Here is a 17,194-nt window from a genome sequence, read left to right as displayed (position 1 = left end):
TCAGAATTGTTTACAGTCATTTAGACTACAGTCATATAGACTATAGTCACAGTTAATAGTCATTTTCAGTGATGCTTGCTTTACCCGCAGCCAAAGCGCGGCTCGCAAGGTAGTTTATTACCCCACGGCAGTGGCAAACGGGGAAGGCTGTTTGCCAAAATCCAAACTAAGTCAACGAAGACCTACGCACGCAATGGCACCGAGTTGTTCTAATCTGGTTACTACTACTGATTCCAGCATTTTGAAGCTGACCCTAACATTTTGAAACTGATTTTCAGAGTAATCAGCCAAAGGCAAAGGGGCTGCTGTGCACAGATGCCGTAAGTAAAACTGCTGTGCCCAGCACCAGGAACTTTCAGTCGTGCTCTTCAACTTCCTTTTGTGTCATTGCTAAAGCATCACGCAGGTTGGACAATTTTTCTCTCAGCGATGTTTGCTTGCTTAGTTAGGTTTTGGGAAGTCGGGTTAACGCCGTGTTCCACGCTGGCTCACAGGCACGAAGTGACTGTTTTTTCTGTGAATGCTTCTGGGGTGGTGGTGGAGAGCAGCATCTGCTCGCAAAGCCATCACGCTCCTGGGCGTGAGGGAGGCTGGAGTTTGCTCCTGCCTTGTCCGACTTCAGTTCTTAGTCGTTTCCGAACGGAAATGATGCTAAACCTCGATTGGCTCGGCAGAACAGCACTTCGGGTGGCCCTACAGCCATCGAAACGAAGTTGCTGGTAGCCTAAGATGTCACAACGAAGCAGGAAGCACCTCAGAAAGATACCGAACATTCTATGTGAGCTGGATTTCCTGCCTGCATTAGGAATCCAAGGCTAGACCTAGAAAAAGCTGTTTCGGGGTCGGCCTCCGCAGAAGGGAGCAGGCTGCCGGGCTGCGCGGTGCAGAGGTCCCCTTTGGTGAGAGGTGTCGGGGCGGTGCTTTCCACGGACCTCCACCACCGTGCTCGCTGCCGGTGCCTGCCCCACGGAGCCTCCCCTAGTCAGCAGCCTGAGCACCGGCACGGAGGCGAGGAAGGCGAAAGGGAAGCTTGTCTTTCGCCTTCGTGTTTGAGCCGCCCTCAAGCTACAGTAGCCACCGTGCACCGGAGGGGGGGGGGGGGGGGGGGATCTCGCCTACCCCTTCCATATTTAACCATTACCTAAATCCGAAGGGAAATGAGCAAACCTCTAGGCTTGGGTCTTAAGGTATTTTCAGCGCCGTTGGGCGTATTTATCCCGAAAGAGTTTTCCACAACAAGTTATTTCTAGTCTAGGGGAGGTCTCCGTCGCCCAGGGCCTTGCCTAAGCCCCGATTCTAAATGCCACGCACGGCTCGATGGCGGCTCGACCCCGTCCCCGGGCAGGGGGCAGAGATGCCACCCGGAGCCTACTCGTCAGCGCGGGCGCCCTCTCCTCCGTCCCCTGCCCTCTGCCTCTGCCCGCCTTGAGTCAGTCTGTGTTTTGAATCTGTGACTTGTTCTCGTTGCGGAAGTTGAAGGGGATCCAAGAATAGTTCAGATAGATGTGTATAATTTCTAGTGCAGAACACCGAGAGAAATGAAAAGACCCGTTCCAAAATGACACTTCGATGTCACTTCAGCGAGCCCTGTGAGGTGGAATACGGTAAGACACTTTCATTTAAGAAAAAATGAGAGAGAAAGAGGAGTGGGGACAGTGCTGATTTGTGAGGCTTCGGCTTTTTTTTTTAAGCCCCCCTTTTTTTTTTTTTTCTTGCAGAAGCTCCTAACGCTCAGGAAGTGGAATTTGTGGTTTAGGGGGCCGAGCTCTGAAGGAGTTGAGAGGCACTAAAAAAAAAAAAAAAAAAAGAAAAAGAAAAAAAAAAGCCAACTCAAGCACCATTGCTCTTTAAAGGGAGGCTAAATTTAAAGTCACCCAAACTGGCAGCCTGCGGCGCAAACCCCGTCTGCAGCCCAGCTTCCTTCACCCCTCCACATGGGTAAGTGCTCTTGCTTTTCTCGCTTCGCGTAGGCAGCGGCCGGCCCGGGGTGGTACCTACCCGGCCCTCTCCTAACCTCCCCCTTCCCTGCAGCCCCCCGCTCCGCTCCAGTCCGGCCTCCGACGCGGCGGCTCAGGGAGGCTTCCCACAGCCCTCAGGCCATCGCGGGGAGCGGTGGGAGCGGGGCAGGTGGGCTGCGGGACTAGTCTTCCCACGGCCCCGGTCCCAGCCTGGTCCGGCCTTGGGCGGCCCCGCGTCGGGACCAAAACACGCGGCGGCCACAGCGGCGGCCGGAGCCCCCCACAACGGCTGCGGCTGCCATTGCTGTCGGGAGGGCGACGCGTTATCGGGCCGCTTTGATTTCTCACCCCGCTCGCTGCCAGCCCCCGCTCAAGGATGAACCGAAGCCCAGGTGAGCCCGGGCTGCAGCGCTCCCACCCGCCCGCCTGGCGCCTGGCCGCGAGCGGCGCCTCCCCGGAGGAGCAGGGGACGCGGACTGGCCGGTGCTTCGCAGAGCAGCCGGGTTCGCCTCCCCGACGGGCTGCGCTCCGGACGGGACACACGGGGTCGGGACCCTGCCCTCCTTTCCCCTTTCGGGAGGAGAGAAAGCCCAAACCAACCTCCTGAAGTCCCCCCAAAGAACCAAACGAAAGCAGTTTGAACTCCCTTTTTGCAAAGTGTCAAGTGTAACGACAGAGGCGCTGAACGGGCTCCAGTATACCTCTCCTGTGTTTCCCCCGAGGAGCAGGGTCGGGGCAGCTCTGGTTAACTCGATCCCTGTCCCCCTTGTCCGTCCCCCCGCCCCCGGCTCCCGTAGCCCCCCCCGGAGGTTTCCCACCTCGTCCCTCTCCTCTCCCCGGCTTCCAGTGTCCGCAGCTGCAAGGTGCGGCGGCACTAACATCTGCGGGCGGCAGGGACAGATTCCGGTTTGTTCGTTTTCGCGTTATCGTGGTTCGCGTTGGATGGGTGAATGAGTCTCTTCGATAGCAACAGCCTCTCAGGCGCCGGGTTTAGGCTGTTGGGTTTGTAACGGCTCCCCGCCAGTCCCGCCAGCAGCCCTGCGCCGTACAGCCCGTCCTGGAGGGCGGGGACTGACCAGCCGTTCTGGGGGTACGTTTTGGTGGCGCCGTTTTGGCTGGGCTGCCGATGCGGATGAGAAGGACCGGGGTGCATATGAGCGGCCCCTCAGAATCTCTCCCAGCCTTTGCTCGTCCCACGAACGGTGCCCGGCCACTGCTGTGGCCTGTTTGCAAGCCTGAGGCCACTGACGGGAGGGGAAAAAGAACCCCAAACACATCCCCCCCCCTCCGCCACTGAAGTCCCCCAAAAGGACCAACCAAAACGCGGTTTAAACTCGCTTTTTGCAAAGTGTGAACTGTAACGACAGAGGAGGCTCGGCGACAGCGGTGATCCTGTGAACCTCTCCCGCCTTCCGACGGTGCTCGGCCTCTGCTGTGGCCTGTTACCCGTTATAGGCCCTCGGAGCATGGCCGGGGAGGCCCCGGGGACACCGAGGGGGAGTGTGTGTTAGTGCCGGCTCAGTAACTGCACTCCGGAAACGGGGGGAGAGGCTAGCGGGGCCGGGGCCACCTGTCGCACCGCCCCCGGCTAGCGGCCCCTCCCGGCCAGCGCCCCCGGCCCTCACCGGCGGATCGGTGCCTCCCCGCAGGTCGCCTTCCCACCGGCGCCCCGCGGGAGAGTTGGGGGTGACGCTCGCGGCCGCCGTGCCTGGCGCTTGGAGAAGGAGAGCGGCCGTGCCGGCCGTGGCAGCACCCCCACCATGCCGAGGTCCTTCCTAGTGAAGAGCAAGAAAGCGCACAGCTACCACCAGCCTCGCTCCGCCGACGAGGACTACAGCCTGCGGCTGGAGACGGTGCTAGCCCAGATCTGTGCAGGTAGGAGTTCGTCGGTCGCAGCCTCGGCCGGCCCGATGCTCATCACCCCGCTGCCAGCTGCACCGGCCGGTGGCCGTGCAGCCCCGCGGCAATGTGGACCCCGCAAAACGCCGAAGGGGCTAATGCGGAGAAAGTCTCGTAGCAAATCTTGGTGAGAGCGGGGCCGCCGTGGGAGGTGGCTGTTAGACCCCGTGGACCCGCACTGAGGAGCCCTCTCGTCCCTTTTGCCCTGCAGACAGCAAGATCCCCGAGGACGCGGAGCTGTGCCGCACCATCCTGCCCGACCCGGAGCCTTCCCAGGGACGCTTCTCCCCGGAATCCCACCTTGCCGAGGCTGCCGATGGCACCTCCGAGTCAGCGCCCAGCTGCGAGGGCAGCGTCTGTGACAGAGTGTCCGAGTTTGAGGATTTCTGGAGACCTCCCTCGCCCTCCGTTTCGCCAGGTAGGACCGGGACGAACAGAGCTCGGCGAGGGTCCGACTGCGTGTCTGTGTCAGTGCTGTGGGGCAATGTCTCATGGCTGGGGCCCGCCGTCGAAAACAAGTGGAATGGACAGAATTGTCTTTTGACGTGCGGTGGGAAAAAGCAGATTTGTCCCTTCCATTCGTTTTCAGGTTATCTCTTTCAGGTTGCTTTTCCAGCCCGTCTCCCACTACAGAGGGAGCAGCAAGCCACAGGCTGTAGGAAAGTTGTGATGCCATCAGGCGTTGATTTTTTTTTGTTTCTGATTAATTGGTAAAGGCAAGCAGCTTATGTTTTCAAGGTCCCGGCGTTTTCCTACAGGGTCCTGCTACGCGGAGTTTAGATGTATTTTAAAACGGGGAAAAAAAAATTGTACCAGCCTATCTATATACCTGCGCAAGCAGTGTTGACTTTGTGTTTTGTAGTACCTGCTAGACCTTTTTCCTAACTCCCTTTCGTGTTGTTTCTTGCCTATAAAAAGGATACTCCCAGTCCCTCCCTTCTCTCCCTCCTCCCCTCTCTTTTTTTTTTAAATTTTCCTCCCCCCCCCCCTTTTTATTTTCTAAAAACGCATTGGTAAATACCAGAGGAAAATAACGATGGTCAGATTTAAACACCCCAAATCCAGGAAACTCACACTTATGGCTGCAGCGCCTGTCTCTAGCTCCCTTGTCCTCCTTTGATGTGGTTGGAACAGTGGGAGATGCTGTCCCAAGCCTGACGCGAATACTTATCTCGTTTAAAAATACAATGGTGTCATTTTATAACAAAAATACGTATATATATAAAACCTACCTTTTATTGCCTCGGTTAAAAAGTGACAGCTGGAAAAAAAGAATAATTTCTATCTTAGCAAAGGAAAAATTGTCTCAGCTTTACTGACAGCGGATGCCAGCAAACGAATACTTAGTCCTGTTGGGTCCCGCTTCCCTACTGATTTTCCCACTTAGTCTTTGTAATGTCCTTGCATATTAACGGCTGATTGTAATGATGTGGGTTTGCATTTTTAAAACCTCCCCCTCTTTTAAGAGTCCTAAAGCCCTTCGAGGGACTGTCCAAAATGCTGCCCAGTATCATTACAGCCAGACAGAGGACAGTTCCAGTCTGTGCAAATGACACAATGGACCAAACACAGCAGATACTCTCTTGTTTATATTTCTCCACAAAGTGTAGCAATGTGTGCAATTTTTGGTCAAATGAATTTTTCCTCCTCCTCCTTCCCCAAATAATTCCAAGCTCTATGTGGGAAAGAGACTGTTTTCACAAGGTGTCTAAAGGACAGATGCAAAATGGAGCAGGTGTTTTCCAGGGCTGCTCTGCCTTTTCCTCCTCCCCACTCATTTCTGCCCCAGTGATGGGATTCATCAGCTCCCAGCCAACCACCCAGCTATCCAGGGAAAGTATCTTTGCAAAATGAGGGTAACATCCCCAGATCAAGATTTTTTTGGGGTTTTAGGGGTCCCGAGACTGCTTGATCCCATTCACAGGAGGAATGGGAGGGTAAGAGAATCCAAGTACTGTAAAGGAAAAGCTCTATTAAATGAACCTCAGTGCATTGAGAGAGATGCTGTTACATTAATGATGAAGGCAGTGGCAGCAGGATTAGATAGTTGGGCTTCCTCCCACAGCTCCCCCTGAATCCTTCTGTCTTCCAGCTGCTTTGTCAGATTCAGTGCAAAGCTGGAATTTGTGCCTAGGTCCCTTCTGCAAGACATGCTTGTGGGGGACTGTATTTCTATGATTGTGTTTGTCTGGATGGGGCACAGTTTCTGTGCTCTGAAAAACAGGGCAGATGAGAAATGATGGTTCTAAATCATGTTTAGAGCAGGTGCAGTGAGTAGTACTATCACCCCTGTATCCTTAGAATGAACATAGGTGCAGGTTGCACATCAGTATGCAGTGAAAGCCAGATTTCAGCTTTGTCTTTGGGCGCCATGCTGCCTATCCAGATGAGCATGCACAGACATTATACCTGTTAACACTCTTAATATGTTGTTGGCTTCATCAGTGAAAATCACTTTGTTATTTAATCTCTCTTTCTATGTGTGTCTCTAATAACATGATTTTGCTTATTTTGTGTGCTATTTTGTAGTCTGTGGAGAATAAACTGATCTTTCTTTGCTGTTTCTATCAATCTGTTCTCAACCATTTCGGGTTGAGTTTGCCTTGACTTCAAAAAAGAGCACTGATATTTTTTTTTCTCCCAGAAAGGATATATCTATATAAAGGCTGCACAGAATTGCTAGGAAGAGGAGGAACAATCTATCTCTGTCTCCTGCTCACCCCTTGGAGGCTTAGATGCTGTGGAGCAGAGGAGAGGCAGACACAGAAGTGCCCTGCAGTGTGGTGGAGCAGGATTTGCAGGCCACCTTGACCCTGGGTAGAGAGCTTGGATAGCTTGAGCTTGCCCTTGCAAAGTATAGTGTGCAGTTGTGCTTGAGATGTCTCCAAAGCATGTGAGGTGATGGAAGGAACATTGCACGCAAACTGATCTGTGGTGCAGTGTTTACTGTGTCCTGGCTTGTCAATTTCAAGGGCTCAAAATTCAGGTCAGCCTTCCCTCTCCTCTCACTCAACGGAATGGCTTAGAAATCAAGATTGTAAGTTATACCTTAAGGATATTCAGTTCTACTGTTGAAACATTGAGAGTTTACATTTTCATGCATTTCTTTACAGTCTGGGCTGTAAAGTCTGAGCTAGAAGTTGACTTTAAAAGGAAACAAAAAGAACAAGCAAACAAAAGGAAAGCTGAGGCCTGATGAAATCATGCAGTTTCAAGAGCTGGGGCTTTAAGATAATTTTGAATCTTGTGATAAAATCATGAGAGATGGCAACACTGAAACCGGTTGCAAAGACACAAGATAGAAGATGTGATGCTGACCACAACTTTGCAGTCAGTGCAGAACAGGAAAAATCATGCTCAGCACCATGTCAGCTAATTTGATTTCATTGCTCTGTTCAGATGTCCCAGTTGGTATGTGAGCATGTATTTCCAACAAAAAGGCTGCTAATTTCAATGGAGGAATTAGAGGCTGTTGAAGTCTGAAATTAAGTAAAAGACAGGAAACAGTCAAGTTATTCACAGCTCAATATTTCATCTAATTTCCCGCTCCCTTGTGTAACCACCCATAACCACCTGCCTATCCAAATGGGTAGCCTATCACATCGTGCCTTTCTTCCCTAGCCCACCTCTGGTTATCTTGGCGTGCCGAGGGCTGAGAAAGTCATGGGAACTGTAAAGCTGGCAGGAATGATAAAAAGTGAGAGAGGAATTACGGGTGGACAAGTTTTTGGGTAAAGAAGGTTATTCTGGAAGCCCCAGTTGCATGGGATTCGTTCATCTCTGTGAAGGCATTGGCACTTCAGCAGTTATCAGATTAATCTTTTCCTTGGTTCAGCAAAACTTTTACCCAGTGGAGACATCTGACTTTCCCAATGCTGTTCCCTGTTGTGATTAAGACTGAATGAAGAGCACCTAGGGCATTAATCTCTGGAAGACACAGTTGGGGTCTGGTGCCTCGTGTTCCCTGCCCAACTGTGCTTTCCTCTATGCAAAGCTCCCTTAGCATTTGTGCCTTTAGCTGCTGATCTCAAAGGCTATGTTCCTGACATTGTATCAGGCTCTTCTATGGTCCCTATGTGTGACTCCTCTTGTGGAGTCCACTGCCTTGGTCAGATGCTGTTGCCAAAGGTGAGCCTATTAGAGCCAGCTGAAGCCATCTGAGCTTGTCCTGGTGGGAGATGGCTTTGATTATGACTACAAGGAAAAACTTTCTGTGTCTTCAATTTTTAATGCAGCCTATACCAATGACTGTACAAAGCTCTGTATTTCTGGTGGACTAGTTTCTTTATTTGGAGAAACTTAGAGCAACCTGAAACAACCATGGTTTCGGTTCAGATGAGGACTGATATTACATTTTCTGAAAAAATTAAGGCATGACATTCAAGCATCTCAGTAGCAGTTCTTTATTTCAGTTGTGCTGTAGTATAGTTACAGACAGTTCTGGCACGAAGTTGAGAGACTAAGTTTTAGCATAAATTGTGCAGCAAGCATGTTTTAGTTTTTTTGAACAGGTAAATCTCAGCATGCTTGCTCCTTTGGGCACCTCCATAATGTCATATTTGCTATATGGATGTGTGGGATCTGCACCAGAGCTTAAACCTGTGGACAGATCTTTGATGACCATCTTGGGACACAGTAGATATACTTTTTTGAGGGGCTGCAGATCAAACCAAAGGAAGTTGCAGACTGAGTTGTTCAGTGTCTCAACAGTCAGATTAGTGTACACACACCCAGAGATGGACGTAGATAAGACTGGTGGCTGCTTTAGATAACTTGGCTGGGACAGCAAGTGAATAGGTAGCACTGGATGCACAGACCCTGTTGTGCAATATAAAATGTCCTCCCATTAGAGATGAAAGGGCAGCCTCAATGTGCAGTACAGGGGTCTGGCCCTGGGCCCAAGTCTGAGTGCTGAGATGGTTCTGCCCCATGATATTGGCTGTATTGTGAAGTGCACTAATTCCCTTGCCTTTGTGTTTCCACAGCCTCTGAGCGATCTGTGTGTCCATCCCTAGATGAAGCACCCCCCTTCTCGGTGCCCTTCAAGCCGTACATGTGGAACAGCCTAGGTGGCTCTGAACTGAGGCATCTTGTGCAAAGCTACAGGCCCTGCCCAACACTGGAGCGAACCTCAGCCCTTGGGCTCTTCTGTGAGCGAGGCTCTGAGTCTGCCCTCTACAGTGCTGAGTGTAGCTCTTCTCTTGGACTTTATGGTGACTTCAGCTCCCCAGGCCCGGGGCTGTATGAGCGTCCGCCAGCAGCAGCACCCAGACTCTATGCTGAGACGCAGCCTGGGCTGCAGCAAGAGAAGGGCCCAGGTGGCATCAAAGTGGAGTCAGACCTCTTGTGCCGCCCATTGCTCATCAGTACTGGCTCTTACAAGTGTGTCAAGTGCAGCAAGGTAGGGATTCCTTTCTCCCACTCTGGTTATGACTCTTACCCAGCTCCTTCTCCCTGGCAAACCTGACTCTGTGTGCTCTCTTCACTCAGGTCTTCTCCACACCACATGGCCTTGAGGTACACGTGCGCCGCTCACACAGTGGCACGAGGCCCTTTGCCTGTGACATGTGTGGCAAGACCTTTGGCCATGCAGTCAGCCTGGAGCAGCACAAGGCCGTGCATTCGCAGGTGAGAGTGGGGCAACTGTCAGGATGAAGGTTGAGGGCCAGGGCCAGCTGCTTGCTTTGGCTGGCTTTAGGGAGGCCAGGAGAGCAATCATAGAAATATAGAATGGTTAGGTTGGAAAAAGATCATGTCAGAACAGTAGGTGGACATCTAAACTGAGGAGAGGAAGAGAACACTTTAGGGCTGCAGTGAGCAGTTGTGGGTGAAGAAGATGGTGTTAGGCAGAGGAAAGGGTGGGCAGCTGGTGAGCAAAGGAACAAATCTACTAATTAAAGAACAGAGGCTTTGTTTCCATTCCCCAGACCTCACATGTGTCTATATTAAGGAATGGGCACTTTTGCCACTCCTGAAGTAACAGACAATAAATAATAAATTTTCATTCTAGAAAATTATAATGCAGATGTGGACTTTTTTTTTAACAGCAAAAGCAACTCATTGTGCTTTCTTTCAGCACAGCTCTCCTCATTCTTTCTCCTCCCCCCCACAAAGAAGTGAGTCTTCCCTTGTTTGTAGTCATTGTGTCTGTGCAGGGAACATCTCAACGGCCAGTCAGATACAGTGCACAGACTTCACCCGTCTCAATACACTCTGAGTCACACACCAAAAGAATATGGTAGTTAATTTTGGTAGGAGGACATGTAACATTTTCCACCTGATGATATTGTGCCATATTTCCCCTTCCCCACCCACCTGACCTGGCAAATCTTCCTTCTTCAGTTCAGCTTTTGGAGTATTGATTTATAACAGTGTTTTTTTGCTCTTTTATTTGCAATTTCTTGAGTGTGCAACAGCAGAGTGTGCAATAAAGGGAAACATCTCGTCACTCATTAAATAGTGGTAAAAAGAGCAGCACTGCATATTTTGTCCATGAAGGGGACAACATTTCAGGAAGAGTGCATTAAAAGCCAAATAAACTAAGATAACTATTCTATGATTCTTTGATTTTATGATTGTATGAAAGCATAGCAGGAAGAGGCAGGTGTGATGGCAGTTAAGGGATGGAAAGAAGATATGATTTATGGTAGAAGAAAGTGGTGGAGAAGAGTGTGTGAGGGAAGAGAGAGAGACAGCAAAGTTTTAATGAATTTATTCTGATATGTTACAGTAGTAAGCCAAAAAGCTGTTTTCCCTAGGTGCTCCTGGGAATGTTCCCCATTTTAATGGAACTACAAATAAGCACTTAGTTGTTACCCTGCCAGCAGAATTCAGCCCGCCACAATTTCCCAGGAGAGCAAAGCAGACCTCAGCACCCACTTTCCTGTATACAGTGGCAAGGTGGCCTCTGAACAGTGCTGCAGCTGTTGGGCTTCCCAGTGGAGTGATCATGTCTTGGGCCCCTGTTGAAATGTGCAGGTGGACTTTGCCCGGTCACTCAGGGCTGCTCCCAGTGTGGCCATTCTGGACAGCAGGAAGACCTGTCCAGTTAAATTTTTGTAAGGAGTGGTTCACAGCACTGGGAGAGGGTGCGTTATCTTTTTATCATGTGGTGCTATCATGTTAGCATCTAGTTAGCATTGGTGTTAGCATCTCCACAGGCTAGTCCAGTTCTCTGAAGAAGTGAAAGTGCTTGCTAAGGCAGAAGGGGCAACACTGATGTGTTGGTGTGGTGTAACGTGTGTGTTTGGGCTCCTTTCTCTGCAGGAACGCAGCTTTGATTGTAAGATTTGTGGCAAGAGCTTTAAGAGATCTTCTACTCTGTCCACCCACCTGCTCATCCACTCGGACACACGGCCCTATCCATGCCAGTACTGTGGGAAACGGTTCCACCAGAAATCTGATATGAAGAAGCACACCTTCATTCACACAGGTAAGCCCTGCAGCTGCTGGTGTTCAGCCCTGACTTTTGTGTAAGATGATTTGGAGAGTGTTATATTCGCGTAGCCTTGATTTACAGCTAAGGTCCTGGAAAATGACAGGTGAATTTGATTGCAGCATTTCTTTTTGCAGGGTTTACCAGTTTACAATAGGAACAACATGAGTTCCCTCCTCTAGAACAAACACTAAACTGGAGGGCTTAGGGTCCAACTCAGACTAAATATTTGTTCAGAGGTGTCTGCACTTCCACATGCTGCAGTTTTGTACAGAATGGAAGAAGAGGTGCAGAGTTCTCAAGTTTCACTGCTAGTAATAAACATGGAAACTAATAAAGTGCAGGTGAATCATCAAAGGAAATTGTTTTAAAAATATCATTCAGTGAGAAGGCAAGTTTATCAGAAATCTTAAAATCTTGCCTTTCAGACCTGAATCACTCACTTAAAGTAGAGGGAAAGGAATGATGTGTGAGATACAGAAGCAGTTGTAGACACAAAAAAATAACACCTGTACTGGCCAAACCCAAGGTTCAGATGACCAAAATCCGGTTTCCTGGTAGTGACCTCTAGCAGATATCAAGGGTGAAGCTTAAACATGGCCAATACATAGAAAGATAGTGCAACATTACATGTAGCACTGCTTGGCTGTTACTTTTCTAGATGACAAGCAGTGAAAAATAAATGTTACATATAGAGGTTTTCCACAAGAAGCTTGCTGGATGAAAATTAACTATTCAGGAAGTAATACAAAAAGTTCCACAGTAACTTTTTCCAATGAGTCTTGATGAAGTAAATTTCAGCCAAACTCTGAATCAGTCAAAACCATTATTTGGTTGTGAGATCAGAAATTGTGCCTGGACTTCTACATTGCTAATACAAAACCACATCCTTAACTGAATCAGGGATCCCTTTCATACGCAGCGTACATCTGTGAACTGAGCCTCCAGCACATTTTGTATTATTTTATGTTTCTGAGAATCTCATCTTCAGACATGAAAAGAGTTTGTTGTGCCAGCTGAAGTCAGTGGGCTCTGCAGGTGCAAAGCTGCTCTGAAAATCAGGCTTGGTTTTGTGGTTGGATTCCTTTTTATCTGTTATTTGATAACAAACACTATGAAAATGCACTGAGATCCTGCTTCCATGGTGGCCAGTGGAGTTTTGTCACTCATCCCTCTGCAGGAGAATTTTAGGGCTGAATTTGTTCCCTTTTATGTTATTTGCCTGCAGAAAAATTTCAGGGATGACTCAGGGTGACTGCTAGCACTTCAGTATGGGGAACGGAGAGGAGAGCAGATCTCTGGGTGAATCCTGGCCTTCAGGGTTCACTTAAGGGCACTCAGACCTTCCTTAGGGACAGACCACAACTCAATGGGTTTGGCTTAACAACCTCCACCTATCTATCCTACTTGCCACCACACTGATGCTATAACTGATGTCAGTCCAAATGACCTGAGAGTCTTTCCAGGAGTTCCTTATGTTTCTAGGACACAAAGGCAATTTAAATCACACAGAGCCATGCAGCCAAAGTGCATTCACAAGTTATTGTATCCTGAGAACACAATGTGCTTCAGGCTGCTCTCAGAGCTGTACTGTGGAGGTGCAGCCAAGTTCAGGCCTGCTCTGCTGCAGTACAGGCTCAGGTAATTATCTGGGGCTCCCAATTGCATGGTTTTTATTAGAATAACTTCCTCAGTAATCACACACGAGTCTCTTTGATGAGTTCTAAGGTCCACTGTGCATTTCCTGTTTGCTCTGGTCCTGTGTAGCAAGGATTGCCTCTTAACACCCTCTTTCTCTCTTCCTTGCCTTCTGCTTGCAGGTGAGAAGCCTCACAAGTGCCAGGTGTGTGGAAAAGCCTTTAGTCAGAGCTCCAACCTCATCACCCACAGTCGGAAGCACACAGGCTTCAAGCCCTTCGGCTGTGATCTATGTGGCAAAGGCTTCCAACGAAAGGTGGATTTACGGAGACACCGGGAGACACAGCATGGCCTGAAATGAGTCCCAGCTGCAATACGGAAAGCATCTACAACACTATGAGAATAAACTCCCTTGGCTTCCCCAATGGACCCATGCCTTGTCCTAAGCATAGAGCCTGGTATTACTTTTCTGACCAGGAGCTCAGAGGGGAAAGAAAAGGACAGAGCCATGCATTGACAGCTTAACCTGAATGACTGTGAAAGCAGCAATTAAAAGGCTGGGGTTTCTCTCTTTCTTTTCTCTTGGTTTCTGAAATAACACTGGAAAATAAGCCTTTTAAAAGCCTGATATTCCAAAGATGGATAAGCTACCAAATATCTGTAAGCTGGAAAATATTTCTCCCATGGCCAAGGTGAACCCGTTGAAGTTCAGTAGCTTGTATCACCTTGCAGGGAAACATGGGTATAACAGTGTTTACACAGTAATGACAGAGAGCTTTCTGCAGTGATGTAGGGAGCACTTGCCTTGGTTGAGTTTCAGTGGCTTCACTCTTGGTTTCCTGTCAGGAAAACCTGGAGGATCAGGACTGAACTGTGCAGCTTGACATCTTGCTGGTTTTTAAGCAAAGGTACCAGCTTGGGCCTGATCCTGCTCTCACCTGTTCTGGGGCAAACAAGGAGCTGCATTAACAGTTACAGAGACACCCTTTTTATTGTCCCAGAGCTGTCTCTGTCTGTGCAAGGCCTGGTTGTGTGCATGTGTGTTTGAGGCATAGGGGTTACTTCTTGCTACATCCTCTGGGGAGAAGAAAGCTTGTGAAAGACAAGTGGAAAAGCCAAAGCACAGAGTTAACGCCTTATAACTAGAAACCCATCCAACAAGTGATCCTGACTGAGGAGGGCAGGAGCACCAGAGAGGCATAGACTTTCTGTCCAGAACTGTTCCTGGCCTCCACACTATGGGCTTGTTATAATAACTGGAAAATAGCTACTCAGTAGCATCATTTGTATATTTGTTTTAGTTTTTTTATTTTTTAAAGGGAAACTTGGTTGAGGTGGGCAGGAATCATTATAAAAGTATAATTGACTGAATTTGCCTTAAGTGACCCTGCATGTACCTCAGTTAAAAAAAAAAGCTGTTTTTACTTCATTGACAGGTTTGTAAATGTCCTTATTTAGATTTTATGGAGTGTCTTATGTTTATTGGTACATATTTATTGGAAAAATGTTTTAAGTTAATAAAGTATTGAGGATGTTCTAGACTGATTTTCATTTGATACGTTAATTAGCACGGTTGTGATTGTCAGCCATTACAATGACACTCCACAGTGATGGTCAGGGATACAGCATTCCAGGAGGGAATGCAGGTACAGTGTTTGCACGAGGGCTCTGTGATTAAAGAACACCACTGCTATATTTATTTGTTCAACTCCCCCTGATTTCAGCTGAACACAGTTCTGGAGACTGGGGTAAACTGTATATCCATATAAAGGTTTGAAGGGGAAACAGCAGTTTTAAATGCCTGTTTTGCAAATGCAAACTGCCAGAAGTCCCTGCTTAGCCCAGGAGGAACTTGAATGTCCTCCCGCAAGATTAAATGCCTGTGCCAGGGAGCCTGCAGGGACACCTGAGTAGCAGGTGTACCATTAAGCCTGTTAAGGGACTTAAGCCTGTTGGGACTCACAGAATTGTCTTTTTCCTGCCTGCCTTGTCAGCGGGGCTTGCCCCACCTGGCAGTTGCAGCCCACACAAAACAAGAACAGAAGGATGATAAAGGGGTCCCTTGTCCTTTTCCCAGCAGAGCACAGCATGGCAACGTGGGCTTTTACATGTGCACAAAGCCTTGTGCTCACATGGATATATACTCCTGTTTCCAGCTTTGTATGTTCATTGTATATAAAACCAGCAAGCAGAGTCCCTCTCTGTGCTCATCCCTCAGCCCACCGGAGGGCCATGGCACTCCACTTGCCACAGCACTGCCTAGACCTCGCCATGCTCCTGCTTTCTGCCACCTCGGAGCTTCATCTGCAGCCCCTTCCCCACGTTCTCCCTTTGCAGGCTGCAGCTGAGGTCAGTCTCCTCAGGGCTAACCCAGCATGCATTGCTGAGACAGCTCTTCCACACAATGACTGCCAACACCAAGGCCTCACAGACAGGGCTTTTATTAAGCAGAAATGTGACACACAGTCACAGCTGGCAGGGTGAGAGGCTGCTGCAGAGCACCACTGGAGGTGCCAGGTGCCATGTTAAGCCCATTATGCTGGGTTATTTAATGCAGAAGAGCAGTGGAGAAGGCTAAGTGGTAATGGGGAAGGCCTGGTGGTGGTTTTGGCACTGCCCACACCAGTGGAGGCTCTAAGGAGCAGGTCAGCAGGAGGAACAGGTAGGCCTGGGACTAACCTTGAGGCAACTGGGATGCTGTAGTTGGGGATGGAGTGAGTGCTGAGGGGTACTGGGTTGAGGTGCAGCAGTCTGGGCCCTTGAGAGGACCCTTTCCGGTCAGATATGGCCTACTCTTGGCCTGCAGGCCCCAAGTGGGCTTAGTGACTGGCATTTACCTTTAAAACTACAAGAGCAGTGTGTGCCTGATTTTCAAACAGGACAACTGGAGTTGGGGTTGGGCAGCTGGAGGAGGCAACTGTGGCAGCACAGGAGGGCTCTGACATAGCCCCTGTGATAAGGCAGCTCTTCAAGGGAAGGAACTTCGCAAGTATTTTATTGATTTAAGGGTGTCTTCCCCTAGATTGCCTTGCATTACTGGTGTGTCTCAGGGTGCTGGTGGTGAGGGTTGTTCAGGCCCAAACCCCTTTGAAATGGTTGCATGGTAGGGCATTCCATGCCTCACCAGCCCTGCTTGCATCCAGTGCCGGCTCAGCTGCTGATTTGGGTTAAATGTGGCTATCTCTGGGGGAAAAAGTCTTGGCTTTAAGGTGGGGGATTTGAAATGAAGAGGAGGAAAAAGAGATCTATCTGTGGAGAATCAGAACAGGCTACTGAGAGGCTGTGGTGCAAGTCTGAAGATTGGAAATACTTCAGTGTTATTACTGTATGCCATTAAAAATGCATTATGCATATTACATGACTCATTATTCATGAAGCAGGTTCCATACCTTTTGTCTGCCAAAGTAACAGTAGAAAGGGTAAGGAGAGACGCTGGAGCACACCTTTGTTTCTTTTTGTAAATTTTTAATGACACCTCTAGCTAACCAGTTGGTGAAGCTCAGTTCCTGCATAAAAGTGGAAAGGCAGAGCTATCCACAGGATGACTAAGCCTTTCAAAAGCTAATTTGAGCTTGTGTTCATCCACACCAACGATGATTAAATTACCTATCAAGTGTGCAGAGCTATCGGGATTCAGGGCATTGAAAAACAAGGTGAATTTATCTGATTGATTTAAAAGACATTGGTGGAACAAGTGGGTTCTAAAAAGTCTGTTCCTTATAGAAGTACTTCTCCTGGTAAGCTAACAAACTTATTACTTTGTCTCCAAAAAGTTGTTTTGCCTGACCAGGAAGCAAATTTATTAGTTGGAATCAAAATGCTTTATCCAAATCAGTTAGCAGGCTGAATTAATTCATGAGGCAGAAACAAAGCAATTTATTAGGTTCCCTCCTTATGCCAAGCAGGGATGTTTAACATTAAAATATGCAAACATCATCTGTGCTTTCTATCAGTCAGTTTCCAAAAGCTGATAGTAACACTCAGATTGGATATTGCAAGTGAGGGAGAGAGCAGGTCCTCTGGATCTTGCTCCTTCCTCAAGCAAAACCTTTGTTGCAGTTGATGGGGGGGGATGGAGAAAGAGCTTTCTAGAATAAGCCCTGGTGAAAGATTGCGAGACTCGTGCAACTGTACTTGCAAGCTGTTGACAAAGGAATGCTCCTCAAGTCTCTGCATTTCCCTTTGTAAAGAGAGAAAAAACAAACAGGTCAGTTGTGTCAAATTCATCTCCACCGTAACCCCAGTTCACATCAGGAACGGATTT

The 17,194-nt window shown here is 48.8% G+C and overlaps 1 protein-coding gene across 3 annotated transcripts; it reads left to right on the top strand.

Moving 5' to 3' along the window:
• The first annotated feature begins 892 nt into the window (after positions 1 to 892).
• GFI1 (growth factor independent 1 transcriptional repressor) lies at positions 893 to 14,471 on the top strand. 3 transcript variants are annotated; one of them, XM_057429207.1, is made up of 8 exons: positions 893 to 1,604; positions 1,719 to 1,938; positions 3,608 to 3,833; positions 4,069 to 4,275; positions 8,843 to 9,258; positions 9,348 to 9,485; positions 11,124 to 11,289; positions 13,113 to 14,471. In XM_057429207.1, the coding sequence occupies exons 3-8, from the start codon at positions 3,719 to 3,721 to the stop codon at positions 13,289 to 13,291; spliced, it is 1,221 nt and encodes a 406-aa protein (XP_057285190.1). In that variant the 5' UTR covers positions 893 to 1,604; positions 1,719 to 1,938; positions 3,608 to 3,718; the 3' UTR covers positions 13,292 to 14,471. The 3 variants fall into 3 exon arrangements, with proteins under 3 accessions (XP_057285190.1, XP_057285192.1, XP_057285191.1); XM_057429209.1 differs by lacking the exon at positions 13,113 to 14,471 and adding an exon at positions 11,430 to 11,944; XM_057429208.1 differs by lacking the exons at positions 893 to 1,604; positions 1,719 to 1,938 and adding an exon at positions 2,191 to 2,350.
• The last annotated feature ends 2,723 nt before the right edge of the window (positions 14,472 to 17,194 follow it).

The sequence above is a fragment of the Pezoporus wallicus genome, unplaced genomic scaffold (genome assembly GCF_028554395.1).
Source record: "Pezoporus wallicus isolate ANWC-B61680 ecotype Strahan unplaced genomic scaffold, APGP_CSIRO_Pwel_v1 contig_593, whole genome shotgun sequence".
NCBI classification, from domain to species: Eukaryota; Metazoa; Chordata; class Aves; order Psittaciformes; family Psittacidae; genus Pezoporus; species Pezoporus wallicus.
The sequence above is the reverse complement of the archived record's forward strand: the minus strand, read 5'-3'. Positions and strand labels throughout refer to the sequence as shown.

What these genes read in the sequence shown, in the direction of transcription:
- GFI1 (XM_057429207.1), top strand. Translation starts at nt 3,719, where the DNA reads ATGCCGAGGTCCTTCCTAGTGAAGAGCAAGAAAGCGCACAGCTACCAC. An exon ending in ACAAGGCCGTGCATTCGCAG is followed by an intron (nt 9,486 to 11,123) that starts GTGAGAGTGGGG and finishes CTTTCTCTGCAG; the next exon opens with GAACGCAGCTTTGATTGTAA. An exon ending in GCACACCTTCATTCACACAG is followed by an intron (nt 11,290 to 13,112) that starts GTAAGCCCTGCA and finishes TTCTGCTTGCAG; the next exon opens with GTGAGAAGCCTCACAAGTGC.